The following is a 23,984-nucleotide window of genomic DNA, read 5'->3' as shown; positions in this document are numbered from 1 at the left end:
AAAAGGGGATGCTACAGAGGCGGGTCGAAAGTCGACAATGAGTTTTCTTACGATCGGCGAATTTTCTGCCAACTCGCTCGTCAATATGTAAAAAATTAAGAGAGTTTAAACGAGTTTAAACTGCTAGCCACAAGAGAACTGCTAAAAATTAGGCGTTCGAAAACGTATACGCTCTCGCGAGGCACATAGTTCATAAAAATTAAAAAATTTACAATTCTAAACGTACAAAACACGTACAAAACTTTGTATATATTGGTATATTGCAATGTTTCATATGTCTTTTTCATTACTTTGTTATCATTTCCGAACATCTGTCCAGTCAGCATCGCGCAATTCTACCTTCAAAGGTGCAGTAAATTAGGAATTCTTCGCAATAACAGGTTAAAGACAAATAATAGATAAAAATAAACAGGTTGAAGTAGAAAACGATTGTCACATCCAATTCGTCCTCACGCAGTGATTGTAGTGTCGGTGGCGCATCATCCTGCACCGGAGCCTCGGGATATCACGAAGAAGCGAGGGTCGCGAGAGAATAAAGAGAAGGAAATTAGGGTGCGGAACAGGTGTACCGCTTGATCTAGAAGCGGGGTTGTCCTTTCATAGTCTCTCGGATATACGGACCATTTACCTTTATGCGGTATTACGCGCGAAGAAGCGAGAGGAAAGGCCCATTCACATAAACCGGCCGAACGAAACGCAATCTCCCCCACCCCGAAATCGCAACCTGCGACCTCTCGTCTTGAGTAAACTATGGTAAACAGTCAATTATCGAGGACATTCGTTTCTTCGAGTCAGGTCATGAGATGTAATTCGAGACGACCGCGACGCTGCGCTGTGTAAGCGAGACTGGAAATCAACGTGACGAGGAATATTGCACGTGACGCGACGGATCTGGACAGAATTGGGTGGATTTTCTCGAACGAAAAATCAAAGCCCGCGGCATTTCGGGACGACAAAAAGTTTCAAGATTCTTCGCTGCTTCACCGTTAAATTATCGGAAGCGAGATATCGCGTAAGATTATTTTTTCTCAGCAATATACGAGAAATAGATTGATATCTTCTCGCATGCCACTCAAAATATTAATCATCAGTACAGATCGAATCATTTCGCAGATCTCCAAAGTTCAAGACAATTTCGAGCCAATTTCAAGCTGAGAACTATCAATTTTAGAATCTTTACTATAGGTTCGTTTTAAATGAATGTTCAAAGAGGAATCTTTATTCCACTCGTGATCACAGGATAAAACTTAAAAAGGTTTTAATTTTCGATTAGCCGCTGACCCTTCACGACACACGAATCGAAATGGTGCGCCGATATCAAGACGCTCTAATAGAATTTCATGCTTATCGAGAATTGGACGTGTCAGGGGAACCGAATGGAAGGGTAGACGGGGGTCTTTTCTGCTGGACGCGAAGTTCGGTCAAGCGAGGAATTGATAATCAAAGCAACCCCGCTAAAGATCGATTGGAGTGGCCCGTTAGATTCGAACAGCCATCCGACATCTCTTATCATACAGCTAGATATTATTACCTCAAATAAACAATCCAGGGTAAAAAAAAGGGGTAAAAAATAGCAAATTATTTTTCTACGATTGCGATTTCACAATAGATATTTTATTCCAGATAAATTTCACACGTGATATATGAATTTCCATAAAAACTGCTCCACGTTTTTTTTAACACGAAAGCCGGCCGCATCACGTTTCCAATTTTATCGATATCGTTACACGTATAAATTATATTATTCCTTTCTGATTCACGTGCAAATTTGCACAGAAGCGTCTTAATAAAAGTAACAGATTTTTTTAACGCGCGAGTTGGGCAATTGAAATAAAAATATAAGCTGCTCCTTCGGAACGTTTTCACACACATTTCGAGTCGCGGCGAAATCACGGACGCCGCCACCCTTCCTCCTCTCAGTGTGACCCTCGCGCGTTCTTAAGCAAAAAAAATGTCATCTTTGACAGAGCAGAATAGAAGTAGTCGCACGTATCCTTAAGTGACAGCGGTGCTTCCACGCTAATGAGGCGCGGCGTAATTAGTGAGACTGTCTACCGGGTGGAGTCTTGACAAGAGGACAGATCCCTCTCGACGCCCTGAGTCGCTCGTTCACCCCTCTGTTCGTCACGCATCCTCGACGTGACCCGTATGTCTTGTCGGTACAAAAAAGGGAATTCATTGTCAGTTATCAGAAATAAAAATTCAATTTCCGTCGTTTTTTCGTTAAAAAAAAAAGCGAAAGAGAAATTCCCGACATATTTTGAACATTTGAAATAGGTCAATTTACGACACAATGGGTTTTCAGCGTACTTTAATCAGGCTCTGTACATATAGGATGCAAATAGTAGCGTATGAAAAGACGCGACTCATAAGGCTTTTGTTTCTGCCTTTGTTAAAACATTGCAAGACATTTTATTAAAAGGTCCTTCCTACAATATTCCTTAAATATGGCAATGTTTTCTACATATGCGTTAATTTTAAATTTAATTGCAATGGAAACATATACACGTCGGTTTTTTTTTATAAATCTCGAATCGATTTCCTTTTTTTTTCTATAAAAATGCTCGTACATTTTTTCAGAAAAATAATTCGTGCGCGAGAAGGAGTTAAGGAAATCGGTGCGGCCGCCGCGCCGGGCGGTGCAAGTTAGTTTTTATTAAGCCATTCACACAGACACGGCTATCGCGCAAACAAAATAGCTGACCCCGGCTCTCAATGGACTCTGACGAATTTCACCGAGGGTTCGCGTTCGGGCGGGTGGGTTTTGCGAGAGGGGAGGGCGGGAAGGCCGATTTAGAGCACAATGCGGCTCAATGCCGAGGAAATTAGCCGCGGCGCTGCCGGTGACGCCCGTCAACCCCATATACCACGGAAAACAAGCTTCATGCCTTATGTCCCGCAGGAGCACGCCGCTCCGATATTATCACTCCCATCGACTAATTTATATCGCGTCAGATATCGTCGCCAATAAGCGACACGCGATTATCGAGATACGTCACATTTCGGTACGATCTAAGCCATCTCGCGGTCGTCGATAGAGTGTCTCCCAATAATTTCTCCATTATGCAACTGATAGAGACGTTTACATTATAAAACAATCAAAAAAGATGACGTAACTTCGTTACAAGATAAAAATTGCACATTACGTTGGTAAAGTCGTATAAAAAATATAATCCATTCTTCCTTCCGATTATTTTTTCTCATTTTCGTTATTGGTATAAAAATATAAGGGTAAAATAGAAATGTGGGATGTCTAGGAGATATTTCGCATACTCTATGTCAGAATATGTCGGAATAAAATGTAAAATGTCTTTCTCTTCTAATATCATAACTATTTAATATTATAATGATTCGATCATTATTATTCTGTTTAATTCAGAGTCGAAAATTCTTGGAAATTTTTTCGTAAAGGTAATACAAGCGTGTAAATTCACACGAAAAAACATTTAACTTCTAGTTTTTAATAAATTCAACTTAAAAATAAAAAAATCAAAGATGACAGAAAGACAGAGAAAAATACGGATGTTAAAAACGTAAAAATGAAGGAGAGAATACACGCGCGCGTGATTGAAATCGAAGAGCATAAAAGACACTTGAATATCATCACACATATGACGTAATTAAGTATCTGAAGAGAATAACTGTAAGGCGAATATACGGCAATGAGAGATTGGAGATATCGATAATGTTGGTCAAGTATTTATTGACCGTGAAATCACGCGTTATTAGTAATCGAAATGCGAATCCGCGACGCTATCGTGAAGCGTAACTCTCTCTCCCTCTCTCTGAAAAACCAAGTCAATGGCGATTAAATTTCCGCCTGTCTTTTGGCGTCAAGGATTATCAAATGTTCCTCTCATCGCCGTCTCGAAGCGAGGGTCAAAATAAGAGAACTGTGGACATTGACTGCCTGCCAAGATCCGAGGGATAAGTTCGTCATTGCACGCGTAGGTGAATGGAACCCGTCTTTAATGGGGATCCCATGATGCGCAGGTAGATAAACGTACCGTGAATAGGCCACGGGTCTGAATGAATGGTTAAAGAAACGGCAGAAGAGAAGACGCGCTTCTTTCGCTCCTGTCTCCCTTCAGTCCGCGTCTCTCTTCCTCTTCTTTAAAAATTCTTCACGCGTGCACTAAGCACTTATGTGTTTAGTATATCCGTTTTCCGGTAAAGTTAACACTGGAAGCTATACGTTCGCTGTAATTAATTTTCGCACCAGCTTCAGCGGCCTCGTAAAAACATACCCATGCTTAGAACGCCTATAATAGAACAGCAAAGTTTTTACTGTACGAACAATGATCGTGTATCTCGTGCACGAAATCGTCGATTGTCATTTTAAAAATTTTATATTCATTTAACCAGTTTTCAAAGACACATAAAGGTACCAAATAATCCAGGATTTTGTGAGCTGTGACAAAATGTAAATTATTTTAGAGACTTAGACATTTTATTTTTCTCCTTCGGCGAAAAGGAATTTTTCGATATATTTGCTAATCATACGGATAAAAATATAATCATTGATACCTTCAAAATATGATCTCCCGCAGAAATGATCGCTCAATGATTCTTTGCTTTTTAAAATAAAGAAGGAAGGAGGAAGAAAATGTTATTTTATGAGAAATTTAATATAATAAATATCCGCGATCAAATATATAAATATATAATTTCACTTAGAAGATCATAAAATAACGCTGCAATCTCGCGCATTCAAATGCATACATCGCGAAATATAGGGAAGCGATGTATCGAAAGAGTTGAGAGATAATTTTCGAGGACTTTTACTATATAGGTTCAAGATGGACTGTATCATCGGCGTCTCTGTCACGGTAGCCGTACAGATCCGGAGACTCGTCTTATGCCCAGTCTCTACACAATTCGAGGCTCTGCCTCTGATGCCGTTGCTGCGCTGCTGCTGCCGCTGCCGCTGCTACACGAGTGTTTGCAGTCCACTCGAAACCAGTCCCGGACGAACAGTCGCGCACGTGTGTGCGTACGAATGTGCGTGCGTGCGGAGAGAGAAAATGGATGGGAGATGAAAGTAGACGAAGATATAACACCGACAGCACCGCGAGGCCAGAAAGGTTGCTTAATTTGTCTAACGAGGGCTCCCTGCACCTGTCATCTGGACACGGAGATGGACGAGCGGACAAAGTACGGCCATCCCCCGTTGGCCGAGCTCCGCTCCTCCCAGGGAAGATATATACCGTTTACTTGTTTATTCGCTCGCCTACGTCGTTTCGCTACTTCAACATCGTCAGATTGCGCATACCGGGTTAATAATGCACAATGCGAGCACGCTCATGCCGCACGTATATATACAATAGGGAATCTACGCGTATAAAGGACGCATTGAAGTGATGCGCAGCGATTAATACCAATCTGTTATGATTAATATATAAATAAATGTAATAAATATTGTCGGGATTACAAGGATGCAAAGTGCGATACAAGACGAATAAACGTGAAATAAACGAAAAATCTCAATGTCGATTGCAGTAGTGTTCGTTTATTTTCTTTTTGATTTATTTCTGATTATTAATTATTTAGTTAATTAATATTCTGCGTAAACAAAATACTCCATGAAACTTAAAGAGCGACTACGAAGACAAAGTCTCTATCGTATTTCTGAAATAGGCTCTCAATATTTGAGAGACATGTGTGCTCTAATTCTGAATTAATTTCCTTCAAATCTTAAATACTTAGCCGATTTAAATTCCAGAAGCAATTTTAGACTTTCAAATTCGAGCTGATAAATAAACTGTTAAAGTAACGCGTCTGCGAGGAAGAAGACGCGAGCCTAGCTTCTTGCGTTTTTCGCCAAGAAAACCATTTCGTATCCTCGACACTTACTCTCTCGAGGGTTCGCTTCTGTCTGTGCGTGGCGTTTACTCCCCTCGGTAAATCAATCACACACGTTCATACCCCATATAACGTTTTGTTTTTATGTTCGCGCGTAAAGACGGTCGGCTATAGAGCCGAGGCTTAACGAAACACAGAAACGAGGTATAAGAAAACGTAAGGTATAACTTATAAGAAAATATACACATAATATTATAAAATGAGATAACCATTATAAAAAAATAACCAATCGTATAGTAAATTAAATGTAAAACGAATCAATAATTCAACAAATGGAATGAAATTAATATTCTTGCTATTAAAGACAATCTTGATTTATCAAAGCAAATGTTATTGCAATGTGCATGAGTCTCTCTTTCTCTCTTTCTCGTAAGAATTCTCATCTCAGATTTAAATAAAGACCGAATAATAAAGACTTTTAATATTAGATAGATCGTTTAGAATTGCGTATTATCAGAATGTGTGTTTATTACAGTGTGTGACTCCCCTTAATTTATTCAAAATAGTCTCATATAGTCCCAACGATAGATAAATTGTTTAGCAAACAAAGTACTCGGGCATAGATTGTTATGGGAAACATTTGCCATCGCTCCTGCGCGCATTCTGAATATTACAACAGCTTTTGTGTACATACATACATACGAACGAAAGTATATCGAGGAACGCGGCGAAAACGCGGGAGAGGAGATCGGGGGAAAACGCGATGCACAGGAGGGGAGCGGGACGACGGTAGGCACGTCCGCTAATTGGATAATTACGGAGTGCGCCGCGTTTGTTTTATAATTGGGCGAAACCGGGGAACCGTCGCTGCCTCGACGTGCCAAACAACAAAACGGCCGGAGTCACGCTCTACGTGACGAACTACCCTCGGAGCTAATCCAGGAGCCGAAGGGTCCCTCGGCTTCCCGCGGCCCCCTCCCCTCCCCCTCCGATCCCCTACGCCCATCCCGCCCCCGCTGGCTCGTGCTTTCGAGCCCTCCGCGCCAGCCCAACGTCAACCACCCTCCGACTCGCCGCCGATTCATCGTTTGTCCACCTACCAACGGTTCACCACCGCCCACCTTCGTGACACGAGCGGCGTGGGGCAACTCGTCGTGCTCACCTCCCTCCCCCTCCGATTTTGCGAACAGATAAAATAGAATGTAATTTAGATCTAGATCATTCAACATTCCTTTATTGAGAAGACACCTTTCTACATTGGAGTATTTTGAGAAAGAACAAAATTTTTTTACGTTGCATGAAAGAAAGAGTAAACTGGAAAGTAACCATTCCTCCCCAATCGCGACAAAGATATGACGGAATCAGCGAAACTCCGCGGTTTGATACAAATAATCTTGTTAGCAATGATTTCCTCTTTCAATCGTAATTAAAAGACAAAATAATGTCGACATACGGTTAAGAGGAGCAACGAAAACCTGTGCTCGATCTCGCCCGACGCCGTCGAACCCGAAGAAGTCGCGTGCGCGCGCTTTAATTCGACTCTTCTAATCTCGGTATTGTCAAAGGAACAAGGGGGTATAAAACAAGTAGTGGGAGAAACTGGTCCCAGTTAGAAAACGATTGACTGACTGACTGACTGATTGCGAAACGCTCTTTCGTTAGGGTCGCAACGCGAGAGCCCTTCCCGACCCTCCAGTTCAATCCCTTCCCTCGCACGGCGTTTCGGTCTGAGCGTAAACACGTCTCGTGCATCACCTAACCAACGTCAAAAGTCCTAGATGAGATATCTAGGCGCAATAAGCGTGGAAAAAATCGGAAGACGGTGTTAATTAAACCAACCAACGGCGGGAATTAAACATTTCATAATTACCCCTAATAATAATTTTTACGATTTCGTTCGTTTAAAAGAACTTCGAAATATTAATATAAATTTTTCTAGTACATAATTCCGTGCTTCAATTTTGATAAAAACTGAATCTGTGCAATTACGTCAATGAAGAGCTACTTAAAGTATTTTAAGCGTACTTTTCATTATTTTTACATGTTTAACGTTCACATGTCTGGTAGACGTATCACTAACTCCTAACGCGAGATGCATGCATGCGTACAAAAATTAAATGACTTACCATGAAACTGCTGGTATAAATTCACTGGCGGGGGAATATTCGCATACGAAGCCGGTCTGTTGTGGTTCATGTGATGACTGTAAAAGAACAATTTGTTTAATTTTTTTATCTTACTTAATATCCTCATTCGCGCAATTATGTGATAAAATATTTCAATAATAAGTGAAACAAGACCGATATGATGTACAAATTATAAAATATTTTATTACAAAAAGAAATAAAATTATTTCTTTAATTTAAAAAAATTATACATATACGTATTTATATTAAATACTAATCCGTAAGAATATCATAAAAAATTTGAAAAACTATCTCGGATTTAAATTAAGACGCTGTATTTAAATTCATGTTGTGATAAAAACTAATTGCAAATTGTCACATGGCAAATATTTTTATTACAAATATCTTTTATGCATCTTTTGTTTGAAGCAATAAAAGAAAAGCGAAAGAGGAGCAAGGGAATTCTAGATACATGAGATATATTTGTCGGTAAAAGTACACGGCAAACGAATTAATCGCAGCGATTAATAATAATACTCACTCGAGCATCCTGTGCCCTGCCTGTCCCAACGAAGCTGACTGCGTAGAACGAGTGAAACCGATTTGCGGCGTCCACTGGCTGCCGTTTTTGCGATTCATAGCTTCAAAATCTTGCGGCTTCAGGACGCGCGGCGGCTCCTTGGCCCCCTTTAGCTTGCGAGCCAGGAAAACATAATTGCCACCATACTTGGGATCCTTGTACTTGATACTGTAAACCAAAGAAAAGGACATCCAGTCTCTTGTCTATCTTTCATTGTCGGTAACGGTAGGCAATCATATTTTAATTTGATTTAAAAAAATTTGCGTAACATATACGAACCAATACACTTTGTTGTTTCTGACCGGTAAACCTCTCACGGGTGAAGGTAACGTGCCTCCGTCGCTCACACAGTCCTCCGATAGGAGCACGGTGCCTCGCATCCCATTTATACTTATCTCGACCTCCTTATCGAACCCTATGCGATTCGTGTACAGACCTTTTATAAAGTCGTAACCCTTATTCTCCATTCCGACGTACAGTCTGTCGTTACCGCGAATGTTTCTCTTTTCTAAAAATGGAAATACGATATGAGATAAAACTAGAAATATAATACTCGATACATGCACGTATAAATGCGTATATTACAATTACATCGTTCCGCATCTCGACTTTAACTTGAAAATATCCGAAAATGTAAACGTAACTCTTTTTCTCGCAACAATTTAGACAATAATTTAGGTGGGGGAGAGGGGGACGCGTCCGGCATCCCTCGAAATCTCCCTGAAGTTATCAGAAAAATGTTCGCACTAGCTCGAAGTTAGCTAACATCGTGAAGTTAGCTCTTGAAATTCAAATTTGCAGTCTACCGCAGGAGGCGCCAAATTTTAAATTGCGTTTAATTAGCGCTACGTTGCTCGCGTTGCCGGGCAAAATATTATTAAATAAAAATATTATTTAAAATACTCGATCCTGGGTAAATTTTCGTGATCCCCACTGGCAATCGTTCAGATATAAATATTTAAATAAACTTTTTGTACCGTAATATTATAGATTCATGTAAAGTATTATTATTTAGACTTATTTGTTTCATAGATATGCATTTAGTGGCGTAATAATATTATATATTGCTGTAAAACTGATCATTTTTCCTCGGTTATTACTTGAGTGAATATTCAAATATGTGGATGATAACTGTAGAAATGTAATTTTAAACAATATTTTATAATTACATTCATAGTTATTCATTAATTTGTATATTGAACACATTATTGTGTCATAGATGTGAGCTCTCCATATCTACTAAATATCTAGGTCGTCATAAAATTAATACTACGTCGCAAGTTAATTATCTAATCTATTGGTAGTCATGCAAATTTGCGTGAAGCAATCGGTCTTATCGTTAGTTTACGAAACATTTGTATCACTCACTTTCTGCCTCTGTTAAACTGTCGTAATACGGTGCCAAAGCCTTGAACAATCTTTTCTCGTCAACAAATGGAAGCAAAGCTACGCCTTGCCAAGCAAATTTCTTTCCATTCAAGTCGATTTTAAAATCTTCTGGATAAAAATCAATGATTGGAGATTTCTGTAAATAAATATTAGATAAAAAACGTTAAGAGAGAGAGAGAGAGAGAGAGAGAGAGAGAGAGAGAGAGAAGATACTAAAGTACTATCTGCTAAAAGTAAATCTACTAAAAACACTAGTGGTTGTCTAATTCAATTGTACAATAATTAAATTTCTTAGCACTTTATTTTAATACTCCCCCACCAATAGTTTAATCGTTTCAATTTAAAATAAATTAATATCATTTTTCCTTTTTTCTGATCATAATAAAAATATACGTACTGGATCCGTCATTAATTTCGCCCACGGCTCAGGCACGTGTTTTCTGCTAGCAGCAGGAAATACACCCATCAATTGTTCTAATGGACGAAACTGTAACAAAATATCATTAAATCATGTACGTTTGTAAGTTACGCTTACACTTTACAAAGAATATGCAATACTTACTGGTACAGTGTCCTTCTCAAACTCTGTAGAAAGACCTCCAATATTAATAAAGTCGCTTGCAAATGGCGCATAATGATACGGGAAATACCATCGCCAAGACGCACAACCTTGATAATAATATCGCAAGACCCAACATAAACCTCGCACGTATTGTAAAGCGACGTTATTTCTACAACCAGGCAAGTAAAACCAGATTAATATGAGATCACGCACAATCCTCCGAAGTAAATATTATCTTTCAAAAATAAAAGCAAAACTTATGCGTATAAAAATTATTCTATTTCCATTCATCATTACCTAAATGCGAGATTATCGGCAGATACGTCGAATTTAGATTCATAATATCGATCTTTAAAACCATCCTCCCAAAGTCGCACCTCATCGTGCGCCTGGTCATCATCCGATTCATTGCTCGGCGTAACTTCATCAATTTTACGTTTCTGTCCTCTATTGCCTGTATTCTAGTAACAAAATTTAGAATATATAAATATTATACTACACATACACGCGGATGTACTAAGAAACGGTTTCGAAAATTTAAGAACATGTAATATTCATTGTGTTAAAAAAATGAAATTGAATACCTCAGGTTTTAGCATACTTTCTAAGGCGTGATTAGTGTTCGTCTTTTCGGCAGCATTCGTATTATAATTTCTACCCTGTACACGCATTTTATAAGCTTCATAACGTGCATTCTCTATAGGTTTTACTGGTTGTCCAAGGGCCTGTAAAGATTATAACGATTATAACGATATATTAAAAATCGTATGTCACATCTCAATCACAGATAATAAATCTTTTCTTAGCAACATTTGGATAAAGCTGACAAAAAAAAGTGTCAAAAACTTTGTTTAGAAAAATTTGAATTAAATCAGTTTAGTTTAGTTTCTTATAAATGTAGAGTACATAATATAAAATTGAAATCTTACAGTGGGTGCAAATTGACCTGCAGGAATCCACGTTGGTTTAAAACTACTGATAATTTCGTTTCTTTTCTTTTTGTCTTTTTCACGTTGTTTAAAAGCCAATTCATTTTGTTGCCTCCTTTTAAAGATCTCATCTTCTACATCACCAAGATCTGACATTATCAATTGTACGCGATCTAAATTAACATCGCCGCTATCTGTCAAGAAACCCTGGAAATAATTAAACAAAATTACTCACTGTAAAAAAATTTGCTCTAATTTATTTGATATTAATATTTAAGAGAGACAATAGGTCTGTTTGTTTTCGCTGCATTTCTAAACAAGTGCAACACAGTGCAATAAGTTAGAGTAAAACATATATATATTCTTTCATTTAACTTATTGCACTAGTTCAGAAGTGCAGCGAAAACGAACAAACCTATTTTCATAAATTTATAGAATTTAATTAATAATTATATATTTTTATAGCTCTAAAAATAATTAACGCAGAAAACTTAGCATGAATTAATTATTATATATAACACAAAATATCTGCAAAATATATCTCAATTCTGTTTAAACATAATATTTAACAATTAGATAAAGTATATTGTAAAAGGGTACAATTTTGTTAATCAGAGTTAATAAAGATATAATTTTGTAATTATTAATTTATCATCTTGTTTTGTAAGAAATATTACATACTCCTGTTTTATATACTGCTTTTTTGTATAGAGCAACAAGTCTGTCAATTGCGCCTTCTCTAATTTCCAGAGAAGGAAGATGAGGTAAAAAATCGTTTCCTACGAAGAAACACATAAACACCCAATCATCGATAGCTCGCTCAAAATCATACTTGAATGGTAGATTTGGCATAGACAACTCTCTTTCCAAATATTCTCTGAGAACATTTAATCGCACGAATATGAACTGGCATTCGGATCCGTATACGTTTTCCTCCGGCTTTTGGCTCGGTTCCGCGCCTATACAGTCACGCATTTCGTGCCCCAATTGACCACATATATCGCACGGCTTTGGCTTATTTGGCTTAAATTCCTCGCGAATAATAGTAAAATTAGGTTCGTGTGTAGCGAGACCCAACATAATCAAATCGGCATCCGCTCCGCATAAAACATGTTGCGTATTAGGATCGTGATCGGGTTGTGCTATAACACATAAAAAAAAACCACAATTTTTTATTTGTAGCAAAGCTATGTAATCTGCGCATATAAAATAATCTTATATACAAACTTACCTCTTTGTCGCCGTATAAAATCCATTATTTTATGTTCTCCTTCACCGGGAACATTAGCATCACTTAATATTACTTTAATATTCCTCCAACCTGGGTCATTATTCAAGCGATCATGAATGTAGTAATGCAAGCAGGCCGATAATCTCGCCATAAATGGTGTGCCCTGGAATACGAAACGTTTGATATATATATACCTATTATACAACTTTACAGTTTATTCAAATCAATCAATATTTTTCAAAATTAATCAATGACAATTAATAACAAAAAATTCCGTTCCGCGTTTGTCAAAAAATATAAAATTAATAATTAAAATTAACATTTAATTTAAATATTTTTATACATATTTTAAAAATTCTGTCTATTTTATTATATTTAATTATTACAAACCGGCGTAATGCAGTTACTATCGAAATGCGCTTCCTTCGGTTTTTCTGGCGGTAAAGATGCCCCTTTGAGAGACAATTCGGAACGTATCCTCTCTATTTCGTTAATCTTTTCTGTTGTTTCTTTGGATGCACGAAATCGTCGAGATCTTTGTTGATTCATCTTAGCTCTGGGCGCCTGCACAACAACGCATTGCTCATTATAATTATTCCATTAGTTTTCTTTTCTGAATATAATATATGTAAAAACACTTACGACTCCGTCAATCGCCATGTAAAGCAACTTCCTTGGTCTGACGATACGAAACAATCTGTCGATACACTCGAAAATAGCCTCCATCATTTCATCTTCATCCTTGGGAGCCGGCCTATATTTCATACAAGCACAATATCACATAAACAATTCCTCATAGATTTCTTTATAATACAATTCATTAAAAAATTATTTATATTATACATATATAAATCATTCCTTACAACATCATGTTTTTTATACTCACTTGTCCTCTGGATGCGTACAGGGGTGAATTATACCGTTCATGTCAAGATACAAATTATCAAATTCTACCCCGTTTGGATTCGGCTCCGCTGAATTCACAGGAATGCATACCCCATCTGGAGTTGCTGACTAGGAATGTAAAGTATCAAAATTGTATAATCTCCATTATGTTAACCATTGGTAGAACGTCACTAAAATGGATTGCTAAACTTTGGCAATAAACTTAATTCCATTTTAAATGCAAGTAATTCGTATGACGCGGTAAATCCAAAAACGTATCTCAACCATTTTTTATCCGAGTCAAACATTTGCAAGAATATTTGGTATTTTAATTAGATATAACTAAATATATATTATATTTAAATTAAATATTTTCTTTTACATATTAATATATCTCACGAACGTTCAAATATTGACACAAGAGTCTAAAATGAAATCTTTTACTTATTTTAAATTAAATTATATAATATTAAAAACAAAGCACATAAAACCAAATCAAATCTGTTAAATTCTAAAGAAATCTTTCCAAAGAAACAAACAAAAAATCTTTATAATTATGAAAGTTACACAACACAATTTTCCACAAGAAGGAGAAAATCCTTCTCCTTACACTAATTTAAGACCTTAGATATAAAAATAAAATGTGAAAATTGTTTAAATACATAAAAATTACTGAAAAATTATAATTTCGTAGATGAATTTGATAAACGGAAGCAAATAGAGGATTATAATAATCATTCTGAAAAGTTTCGTCAAATTAACCATGCGGTTAAAAATATAAAAATTAATTAAGAGAGAGAGAGAGACTTTTACACGTTCACGTTCATAATAACGCACATTGCAATTGAAAAATGCGCGTGATCTACAAACGCAGCGGTTTATCGAAAGAAATTGAATTTCAGAAAGCAAGACGCGAGTAATTTCACTGCAAATGTGTAAAACGAAGGGGAAAACTTCTTTGGGAGGTTTATAACCTACCTTCTGCTCGATGCACTCGACGATCACGGAGGGATACTTGCGGCTTAACCAACGAAAAAATGCCGGGACACCCATTCTTCGTTTCGGAATTCACTTGACAATATTACGAAAACCTCGAATTAACAGTCACGGCACTATCGTGTCATATTAAATCAACTGCATATCGTCTAACCTAAATCTAGACGAGATGGACGCGGAGTACGCGCAGTACGCAGTTGGTTAGGGTTCTTGGGCCATTGGACTCTGGTTGGCTCTGGTTGAGCATGGAATTAATGTTATACCGTGATACGGAACACGAGATACGATTTCATGCCACTCGGCTTTTAACGCCACTCGTGGAAAAATGGCGCAACGTTTTTTTTTTAATTTATGTACATACGTACTCTGAGATATATCACAGATTAGTATCCAGCGATCTAAAAACGACTTGAGTTTAAATAATATAATTGAAAAATATGTATTTCATAGATTTTTAATGATTTATGTAAATCGCAACTTTGATGTTACGTTAATATATCTCATTGATAATTTTTTTAATTTAATCATAACCGATACACAATTTCCTTTAAAGAATTGAAAGTCCTGACAACATACTTAATTTTTTATTGCAATAAAACTTTTCCAATACGTTATCGTAGTTGTAATATGCCAAGATACCCTGAAATGGCTCTTTTTTGCAACTTTAACTGCAAATTTCTCAAAATTGTGACACGATAGAGCAATTTGATAAACGGGATCATATTCAGTGCTCAAAAAAACTATGGAAAACGATTATTCTCGTACTTATGCTCGAAACAAAGTAATTTTTTATTATAGTGTGTGTAAATGTGTGTAATAAAGGGAACATTTCGGGGATTCGTACCCTCTATTAAAGAATCTGCATCATTACGAGATAATGGTCTTCTCACAATCGAGAAATGCGGTATAACCAGAAATTAAATTTAATTCGGTCAATTAGAACTTAAAACTCGCTTTTGGTTTCCTAAACTCCTAAAGAGAAAAATAAAATACTTAGGTGTCACTGATTTTGAACTGGCAAATAAAATAATCGCAGCAGCATGCAGATTGCATAATTTTATAATAATAAGACACAATATAAACAATGGATGAAAGAAAATGTACATCTCAATAATGAACAAAATAAAGAGAAAAGAATAAAAATTTTGGAGGGTACAGAAAAGCGTAGAAATATTGTTGCTCAGTTTTAATTACTAAATAAAGAATAACGCAATTTATAAAACATAATTGTAAAAAAAATATTTAAATATTTACGTAAGTAAATACGAGTTAAATTTTAACCTTTTCCATTTCCTTGTAACTTAACAATTAATGCTTTGAATATCTTATTTGTTTCTGCTTGAAGGCGATTATTTTCTTCTATAGCTATTGTTAGTTTATTGATCGATTCTATTTCTCGTTTTACGCACTCAATCCGGTTTTCTCGTAATTTGTGTTCTATTTCCGCACCTTCATGAAAGATGTTGTTCATAGTTTCGTACCATTCCCATAATATACGTCTACGACCTACGGTATTTTTCTTATTATTATCTCGTATCGTTTTGTACGTATGTTTCATATTTCGCATTTTGCGATCAAGCATATCTATCGTAATAAAATGGCCCTTCTTTGCAAAATCTTGTTTGATCTCTTCCCATACTGTCCTCTTCTTTAACTTGGGATTTCGAAAGTCGTTTTTCCTGTTTGCATAACATTCTAGTAGTAGTTTTGTCCTTTGTCTGGTCCAAGCGAAAATCTTATCAACTGTTTAAAGCAAAAATAATAACTTTGTATACTACAAATATAATTCAGATCAAAAAGTTAGGTTAGGTTATTAATAATGTATATACATACCTTCGTCTGACGTTGATCCTGTTACTTTCGTTACTTTTTGCTGTGAGAAATTCTGCTTCAAATAATTTTTAACGAACTCGACATCTACAAAATGATTGTTTCTAATAGTACACAATCGAATACAATAATAAGTAAATATTCTTTTTTTTTTTTACATAAACAATTCTACATACCCATTTGTAACTTATTATGTATTTCCAAGGTGTCTGTGATATTATATATGACGTTATCATAACGGTATTGAGCTTCGTATAATGCTGCATTTTGTGGAACACTATCAGCCTCTCGTTCACAGTCTTTTGTACAATATTTATGATCATCCTCCATATTTATCACCTGTTTATCGATTTACAAGCCTTTACACGCGTACTACTCAGCGTCTCAGCGTAGTCAGCGTACTTTCCTTTCTCTGACCTGCGAGAGTGCGAGAAAGATGATAACCGTTGAGTAAACGTGTTGCAAGTTGCAACGTTGCTGCGTAGCGTTTCAGCAAAAAATCACTAATCGCTTACTAAGCGCTTTGTCTTTGTTCTGCTGAACGCGCGCAATAATTTTAGAATCTTCCGCAATTTTATTATTTCTTACATTCGAAAAAAATATATTATTAGCGCATTTATTAAGAAATTAATTTCTCGTGTGCGTTTTCAAAAGTTAATTATTTCTTAGATAATATTTTTAAATAATCCTACAAAACTTAATTATAAAATTAACTTATTCAAACTTTAAACTGAAATTAAAGTTGATCTGCATTAATAGAAATGGACAAAAGCATTGGAAACAGGGATGAATCCAGTATTAAATACTATTGGTTTTTATGGAGGATTCACATTGCGTCCGATGTTCGACGTACGACGATCCGACATCCAATAACAGAATTTATTATTAGAGACAAAAATTTCCTATTGGATGTCGGATCGTCGTACGTCGAACATCGGACGTGATCGGACGCAATGTGAATCCTCCATTACTTTTCGATTCAACCAATTGCTTTCGACGCGACCACTCTCCGAGATCGCTCACCAGGTTTATGACGTCATTTCCGACGCGAGCTATTGACGCGGCGTCGTGACGCGACGCGCGACGCGTATAGTGGAAACGCACCCTTAAGGTGGTATTGGACGCACCTATTGCAAAATTCGCTATATACACGTGTCTAGATATTCGTATGCCATGGTGCTCGGTGCTCCAACAGTCCAACATATGTGTGTGTGTGTGTATGTGTGTGTGTAGGCATGTATGTGTATGTGTGTCGCTGTAGGCCGTATCTTGGAGCGTAAACAGGTGTGTTTGTGAGGCTAAATATAAAATTAATAGATAAATCAGATACATTGCACAATCTGAAACTAATTAATAAACGTTTAGTGGATTAAGATTGTTCTCACCTCGTCGTCAATTCGGACGAATTTTGCTGTTATTTGCGCGATCGAGAGGTTTCCGACGACGTATTTTTGGAGGTTAGGAAATCTATCGTACCGACTGAATAAGCGCGCGCGCGCGAAATTGTAACGTTCTTTGTCGAAAACGCGATTTATTTGCGTGGATTTCATACGAATATGTCGAAAGTTTTTTCACAATATCACAATTTTTCAAGTTACATCATTTTTTTGTTTTATTAAAACAAAGTAAACCTATATTACATTAAGATGAAGCAAACTTGTACAATTTCTTTATTTATATAATATTTTTTATATTATATATATATATATATATATATATATATATGATTATATACATACTTATTTGCTAATTTTACTTTTATTACATCGTAATAAAATCGATTCCTTGTTTTTTTATTAAGAATTTTTTTTTTTTTTTTTTTTTATTAATGATAATCATCACATTCAGGCAGAATGTGGCTGCAAGTTTCCTCTTTTGCAACATCTCTGAATCTGGCCAGATTTTTTAATCGGTTTCCTTTTTCCTTTTTGTCCTAAGTATTTCGCTCTTCCTGCTACCTTGCACCTTCCTAATCTTTCGTTGAAATTGACTTTTCTACTTTTCCTTTCTTCCGCCTGCTTTTCTTTGTACTTTCCCGTCTATTCTTCTGCACTGTATTTGCTTCTTTGTCTTCTTTTGCTTCTCTCTCCCAACCGCTAGTTCGTCCTGCTTCGTAAAATTCTTTCATTGTTTTTCCCCAGTTTGTGCTTTCCCATTCCATCTTGTTCATTTCTCTTGCACATTCTTTTAATATCGCATTTTCTGAAACCTTCTTTATTTTATCCTGATACCTTAACACTCTCCTTCCTGCTTCTAGGCTTATCTTTTCTATATTTGTTTTCTCTTTAACTACGTATCCTGGAGTCCACCTGTCCAATCCTAGATTCCATCTTACGTATTTTTTCTGTAGCGCTTCCACATCTTCCCATTCCCTCCATCCCCATACCTCTACTCCATACAGCACGATACTCTTCACCATGATATTAAATATCATGAGGCTTCTGTCAAAGTCTCTTCCGAATTTTTTCTCTCCTATTCTACATATCTGTGCCATGACTGCTGCCGCTCTCTTAACCACGTCCTTTATGTGCGCGTCATCCTCATTGTTCTTCTTAAACGTGAAACCTAAGTATTTGAATTTTCTCACTTCTTCCAATTCTTCATTTTTCCACTTCCATTTTCTTTCTTGATTTCTTCTTTCCTTTTTGCAAAAAACTAATATTTTTGATTTATCCGCATTTAGAGTTAGCCCCTTTCCTTCGAAGTACTTTTCCAGGCTTTTCAACATCTTCTTCATGTTATTTTCAGATTCCGCCAACATTGCCAGGTCGTCTGCGTACGCAAGCGTGTATATTTTCATCCTACCGATTACAGTTCCTCCAACTTGTCTTTTTTTCAAAAACTCCTCTACATCTGCTAAATATATTATGAAGAGCAGTGGGCTCAGGGGACAGCCTTGCCTCAGTCCTCTCTCTGTCCAGAATCTTTCTGTTACCTTATTGTTTCCCAATATCACTCTGCTTATAGTCTCCTTATATATATCTTTTATTCTTTCTACTAATCTCTCATTGATTCCATATTCTTTCATATTTTTCCACAAACGCCCTCTGTCTACTTTGTCGAATGCCGCCTTTACATCTGCGAACAGTACATACAATTTTCCTTTCTTTTTGGTTAACATCTTCTCTACTGCTGTCTTCAGTGCGTATATGTGATCTATGCAGCCTCTTCCTTTCCTAAATCCTGCTTGTGTTTCTGGTAATATTTTTAGCCGGTTTACTTCCTCTCTCAGTCTACCTTCCAATATCTTCGCGTATATTTTGTATGCTGTGTCTAAAAGTGTGATCCCTCGGTAATTTCCTACTTTCTTTTTACTGCCTGTTTTATGTATCGGATATATTCTTCCCTCTTTCCATCCGCTTGGTATCTCTCCTCCTTGCCATATTTTTTGCATAATTTTTCTAAGTTTTTTTTTCGTTTTTTCATCCGCGTGTAGCCAAGTTTCATTTCTTATACCATCTTCTCCCGCTGCTTTTTTTTTCTTTAATCTTGCTATTACTCTGTCCACCTCTTCCTCAGTTATATCATCAGTACTTTTCTCCGTCCTCCTTTCTGATAATTCTTTTTGTTTTTTCTTTGTTGTTGTGTTCTCTTTTCTTGTGTCTCTTCCCTCTAATAGTTCCATGAAGTGCCTTTTCCATTGTTCTTCTCCGATGCTATTATCCGGCTTTTCTCTTCTTCCTCTCTTTTTTTTTTATGTACCTCCACATTTCTGTTTCTTTGGTTATTTTCATTATCTTTTTCTGTTCTTTTTCTTCTTTTTGTTTCTTCTCGCAAAGCATGTTGTGTTTTTGCCTCTCTTCAGTATATTTTCTCCTTTCAATTTTTTTTCTCTTTATTTGCCTTAACATTCGGCTGAGCCTTTTTCTTCTTTTTCTGCATTTTCTATCCAACTTTCTTTTTCCTATTTTTGGCTTTTTAATCTGGATGACTTTTTTACAGACTGCTTTTTTTATTTCTTCGACTAACTCGTTCCATTCTTCTTGTATCTCTTTTTTTTCTGCCTTCCTTTTCCTTAAGTTTTTCTTGTAAAAAGCTCCCTCCTCTTCTGACCAGTCTTGTATCTCTCTCTCTTCTTCCTTTTCTATTTCTTGTTCTATTTCCTTCTCTACTCTTGCTTGTAATGCCAATTCCAATGGCATGTGGTCTGATTCAGTGCTTTCTCCTACTCTGAATTTTTCTGTTACGTCCCATGCTTCTGTATTGCAAATTGCACAATCTACCGAGCTTTCCAGTGATCTTGTCCATTCTCCCTGCTCGTGTTTTTTTTTATTTCCCTTCAAAGGAAATCTTAATCCCATTTTTCCTAGTTTGAAAAACTTCTGTTAACATTTATAATATTGCTATAATCAAAGAAATTTTTTCATATTCTGCATTTATCAGTAGTTATCTTTTTATTTAGATTAATTATTAATAATCAAATTATATAAATTAAATTATTACTAGATTTTTTTTGGTTATACGAAAGAATTGAGGAATATTACAAAGCAATTTTGTTTATAGAGATTATGTTTTTGTTTTCTTAAAACTTTATAGGATTAATCGACTTTTATTTTATTTTATTTTATTTTATTTTATTTTATTTTTAGATCGATTAATTTTTTACTACTTGTCCGTCCACTTACTTTATCTCCAAGTAGAATGCCAGTAGAAAATATTCAGTATTCTGAAAAGTACAGTGATGATAGATATGAATACCGGTAAGTTTGTTTATGTATTTAATAACTAACGAGTCACAAAGGTTATCTTCGTTGTTATTCAAGTATTACTGACTTTTATTATTGTTAGCTTTTTTTCTTTTTACAATTTAAGTCAGACTGTATACGTTGTTTGTGCAAAATATATCGTATGACAATCATTTTCTGTTTACAGACAATCTCTTTGAAAATATACCGATTTTTATGACATTAATATGTGAATGTAGAAAATAAATAAAAAAACAGATGCTTAATTATAGAGATATCTGTACCTTAGAAGTAAATAATTGTATCTCCATTATTATAAATTCAAAGAAAACAGGTTTTAAAGTTTATGAACATTTCCAATATGACTTTTTACGAACATTTTATTTTAGGAACTAATAATAAATGGACATTTTATTATACAATTTAAGCTTATATATATATATATAATTAAAAAATATGAAGAAATGCACAAAAATAATTTAGATTTTCAAGAATATATGTAATATAGTAAAATAGTACGTTAATTTCGTTAAATCTAGCGTAAATTAAGCCACATAATTAAACTGAATTAAATTACATACAGTCATGTGATACTGCCGATTGATATAGCCAGACATGTTCCAAAGACTCATCTTATGACAGAAACTGAATGGAGAAATTTGGGAGTCCAACAGAGTCCTGGATGGGTTCATTATATGATGCATGGACCAGGTATGTATTAATAAATAAATTGATCAGAAACATATTGCGTGTACACAAATAAATTATAGTATTGTTTATTAATACACTCTAAATTTTTTTTTTCAGAGCCACATGTTTTATTATTTCGCAGAATGAGAACTGATATCGTGCCAGCACCTAGATGCACTGCTTTACAGAGAGAACAGACTGTTGTTTATTCCATTTGAATCCGAATGATGATGTGAATCCAAATAAGATGTATGTTGTGATATAAGATTGTATTCTGCTACATTTTATAAGTATTTATTAGCAAAAGAAATTATTATAATAGTATAAGAATGAAATGTTATTTTTTATTGTTCCTGTCTATATATTTCATATTTGAAATATTTTAAGATCTTTAGCTTTTCTATATATAATATAAACCATCTTTTGTGTGTGTGTGTGTGTGTGTGTGTGTGTGGAGAAACATCTATAATTTTGCATGAAAAAATTGCAGTATCTTTTCTTCGATAAATTTTAAAAAGCAGACAACAAGCTCTTTTGCAAAATTCCAAAATGTGTTCAAGAGGAGGGTTACGAATTCCGTGTATGTCACATAACGCAAGCAGCGCAGGAGGACTTTAGTTGAGAAATAAACAGCTAATTGAAGACAGAGGAAAATTCAATTAATTATAAATATATCAACGATTTTATTGCTGAAAGGTTACGTGATAGATCTGGAGTACTCTGCAATTAAAATTTTAATGGCTCTATATATTTTGTTCCTTCGTAATTCCGCCGTTTATATCGCATGTTCGTGCACGCGATGAATAATTACAAGTCCAATTGTATATTAGCTAAAGTTTTTGTACTTTGATAAGTATACATATATATATGTATATTGAAACATTCTTTTTAATAGGAATTGTGTCACGCATTGTTGCCTCTTTCAAGTTACAGTAGTATTCGATGTAACAGTTCTTTATAAATCTTTGTTAGATTTCGAAGAGTTATATATAATGTAACATTTGCTTATAAAATTCAATTAATATGCAACTTTCCATAATTCCGAAAGCAAAGTGCACAGATTAACAAATGTATTTAATATATTAATAAATATATTGAATACACATCAGAACACTCTAACCATAGAACTACATGCGAGTTTAATAAAACTTTTATAACTTGGAGAACGAGATTTTTATTTACATTCGCGAAAAGTTTTATCTTTTTAACATGAAATTTTACATAATTACATTTTCCATATCAATGTAAAATACAGAATAAATCTGAATAGATGTAAAATTTACAGGCGTATGATTGTCCAGGACTTGTGGATTATTTTCTCAGAGCTGCAGGAAGAATCGGTCAATATGCAGATCGCGTGCGTTTCTTTCGTTAAATGACACAAATAATAATCGGGCAAGGACGATAGCGATGGATTGATAGGAAGCATTCACGAAAGCGAGCTATTTAATGGCTTTTCCGTTAGCAATCAGAGATGCAGCATGTGGTGGTGGGTAAAGAATAAGAATTGTCATTATTCTCCTTTCTCATCCCTTTCTCTGACTTCTTTATTGATTATTTCTTAATATTGCGAGTAGGGAGACAGCGCAAAAAGTATAGATGAAAAAGTTTTCGTTGTACAAGTTACGAATCTAAGACACGGAGGCAGCTATCCGATTGGAACGATAGCTGTTGTGCACTTTGTCGCGGCGTAGCGGCCCATCGATGTCTGCGTATTGCGATTTCTGTGTCTAATTAATTAAAAGAGGAAAACGGGAATGCTGTTAATCAAATCGAATATTTCTTCGTAATTTTCAATTATGTATAAGTGACATTACAGTGAGTATAGTTATTGCCTATCATGTTTTTCGCTAAAATGTAAATTAAAACTGAAAAAATCTGTTTCTGCACGTAAAACTATATACATTTTTAATTTTCTAAATTTTGAATTAAATTTAAAAATCTGGCTTTTCTTTCCGAATTAAGATGATTTTGTTATTAATCTTAATTTGTTACGTTGATTGCTTTTTATTTTGATTTCAAAAAATGATTTCTAGAAAGCCACTTTGTTCCTTAAATCTTGGATTAATGTTTATAGACTGAATAATTTCTAAATTTTAATGTTGAAACAGATGTAGGTATCGAAGCGATATGGTACATCATCCAAAAGGACAATCAGCGGTACGAGTAAGGCGGAACTCCGTTGCTATTCGAAACGCGCTTTTAGTAAATGAAGCAACTATTCACGTGAAAAATGGAAGTTACAATAAAGCCATATTTCTGTACAATCAAGTAAGTTT

General features: G+C 35.5%; 3 protein-coding genes across 8 annotated transcripts in view; 1 reads left to right on the top strand and 2 right to left on the bottom strand.

Moving 5' to 3' along the window:
* Rat1 (5'-3' exoribonuclease 2 Rat1) overlaps positions 1 to 14,731 on the bottom strand; it is a 29,746-nt gene extending 15,015 nt beyond the window's left edge. The window contains exons 1-15 of the mRNA XM_077422540.1: positions 14,483 to 14,731; positions 13,506 to 13,633; positions 13,262 to 13,373; positions 13,010 to 13,183; positions 12,620 to 12,782; positions 12,070 to 12,530; positions 11,389 to 11,595; positions 11,044 to 11,184; positions 10,757 to 10,920; positions 10,460 to 10,628; positions 10,295 to 10,384; positions 9,877 to 10,033; positions 8,788 to 9,016; positions 8,470 to 8,676; positions 7,929 to 8,005 (exon numbers count right to left, since the gene is read on the bottom strand). Coding sequence (XP_077278666.1) covers positions 7,929 to 8,005; positions 8,470 to 8,676; positions 8,788 to 9,016; positions 9,877 to 10,033; positions 10,295 to 10,384; positions 10,460 to 10,628; positions 10,757 to 10,920; positions 11,044 to 11,184; positions 11,389 to 11,595; positions 12,070 to 12,530; positions 12,620 to 12,782; positions 13,010 to 13,183; positions 13,262 to 13,373; positions 13,506 to 13,633; positions 14,483 to 14,557 — 2,554 coding nt within the window. The 5' untranslated portion in view covers positions 14,558 to 14,731. The remainder of the gene's footprint in view (positions 1 to 7,928; positions 8,006 to 8,469; positions 8,677 to 8,787; positions 9,017 to 9,876; positions 10,034 to 10,294; positions 10,385 to 10,459; positions 10,629 to 10,756; positions 10,921 to 11,043; positions 11,185 to 11,388; positions 11,596 to 12,069; positions 12,531 to 12,619; positions 12,783 to 13,009; positions 13,184 to 13,261; positions 13,374 to 13,505; positions 13,634 to 14,482) is intronic.
* Positions 14,732 to 15,062: 331 nt separating this feature from the next.
* LOC143906485 (uncharacterized) lies at positions 15,063 to 16,747 on the bottom strand. The gene is made up of 3 exons (XM_077422629.1): positions 16,507 to 16,747; positions 16,334 to 16,417; positions 15,063 to 16,243 (listed from the first exon to the last, which is right to left on the bottom strand). Exons 1-3 carry the CDS (start codon positions 16,658 to 16,660, stop codon positions 15,777 to 15,779), a joined length of 705 nt encoding a protein of 234 aa, XP_077278755.1. The 5' UTR covers positions 16,661 to 16,747; the 3' UTR covers positions 15,063 to 15,776.
* Positions 16,748 to 17,534: 787 nt separating this feature from the next.
* On the top strand, positions 17,535 to 23,195 carry LOC143906505 (cyclin-dependent kinases regulatory subunit). Of its 6 annotated transcripts, XR_013259546.1 has the most exons (6): positions 17,703 to 17,787; positions 20,920 to 21,030; positions 21,599 to 21,726; positions 21,823 to 21,954; positions 22,196 to 22,401; positions 22,991 to 23,195. XR_013259546.1 is itself a non-coding variant. In XM_077422659.1 (4 exons), exons 2-4 carry the CDS (start codon positions 20,972 to 20,974, stop codon positions 21,921 to 21,923), a joined length of 288 nt encoding a protein of 95 aa, XP_077278785.1. In that variant the 5' UTR covers positions 17,535 to 17,614; positions 20,920 to 20,971; the 3' UTR covers positions 21,924 to 21,926. The 6 variants fall into 6 exon arrangements, 4 of the variants coding, with proteins under 4 accessions (XP_077278785.1, XP_077278770.1, XP_077278793.1 ...); XR_013259551.1 differs by lacking the exons at positions 22,196 to 22,401; positions 22,991 to 23,195 and adding an exon at positions 17,545 to 17,614 and having other exon boundaries at positions 17,696 to 17,787; positions 21,203 to 21,726; positions 21,823 to 21,926; XM_077422659.1 differs by lacking the exons at positions 17,703 to 17,787; positions 22,196 to 22,401; positions 22,991 to 23,195 and adding an exon at positions 17,535 to 17,614 and having other exon boundaries at positions 21,823 to 21,926.
* Positions 23,196 to 23,984: the final 789 nt, after the last annotated feature.

This window comes from Temnothorax americanus, unplaced genomic scaffold (assembly GCF_048541705.1).
Source record: "Temnothorax americanus isolate GAGA-0224 unplaced genomic scaffold, ASM4854170v1 Scaffold11, whole genome shotgun sequence".
NCBI classification, from domain to species: domain Eukaryota; kingdom Metazoa; phylum Arthropoda; class Insecta; order Hymenoptera; family Formicidae; genus Temnothorax; species Temnothorax americanus.
The sequence above is the reverse complement of the archived record's forward strand: the minus strand, read 5'-3'. Positions and strand labels throughout refer to the sequence as shown.

Excerpts from the sequence above, each read along its gene's own strand:
- LOC143906485 (XM_077422629.1), bottom strand. The coding sequence starts at position 16,660 with ATGGAGGATGATCATAAATATTGTACAAAAGACTGTGAACGAGAGGCT. Across the intron at positions 16,418-16,506 it reads ACATAATAAGTTACAAATGG|ATGTCGAGTTCGTTAAAAAT; the intron begins GTATGTAGAATT and ends ATCATTTTGTAG. Across the intron at positions 16,244-16,333 it reads AGGATCAACGTCAGACGAAG|TTGATAAGATTTTCGCTTGG; the intron begins GTATGTATATAC and ends TGCTTTAAACAG.
- LOC143906505 (XM_077422644.1), top strand. The coding sequence starts at position 20,972 with ATGCCAGTAGAAAATATTCAGTATTCTGAAAAGTACAGTGATGATAGA. Across the intron at positions 21,031-21,598 it reads GATGATAGATATGAATACCG|TCATGTGATACTGCCGATTG; the intron begins GTAAGTTTGTTT and ends AATTACATACAG. Across the intron at positions 21,727-21,822 it reads TTATATGATGCATGGACCAG|AGCCACATGTTTTATTATTT; the intron begins GTATGTATTAAT and ends TTTTTTTTTCAG.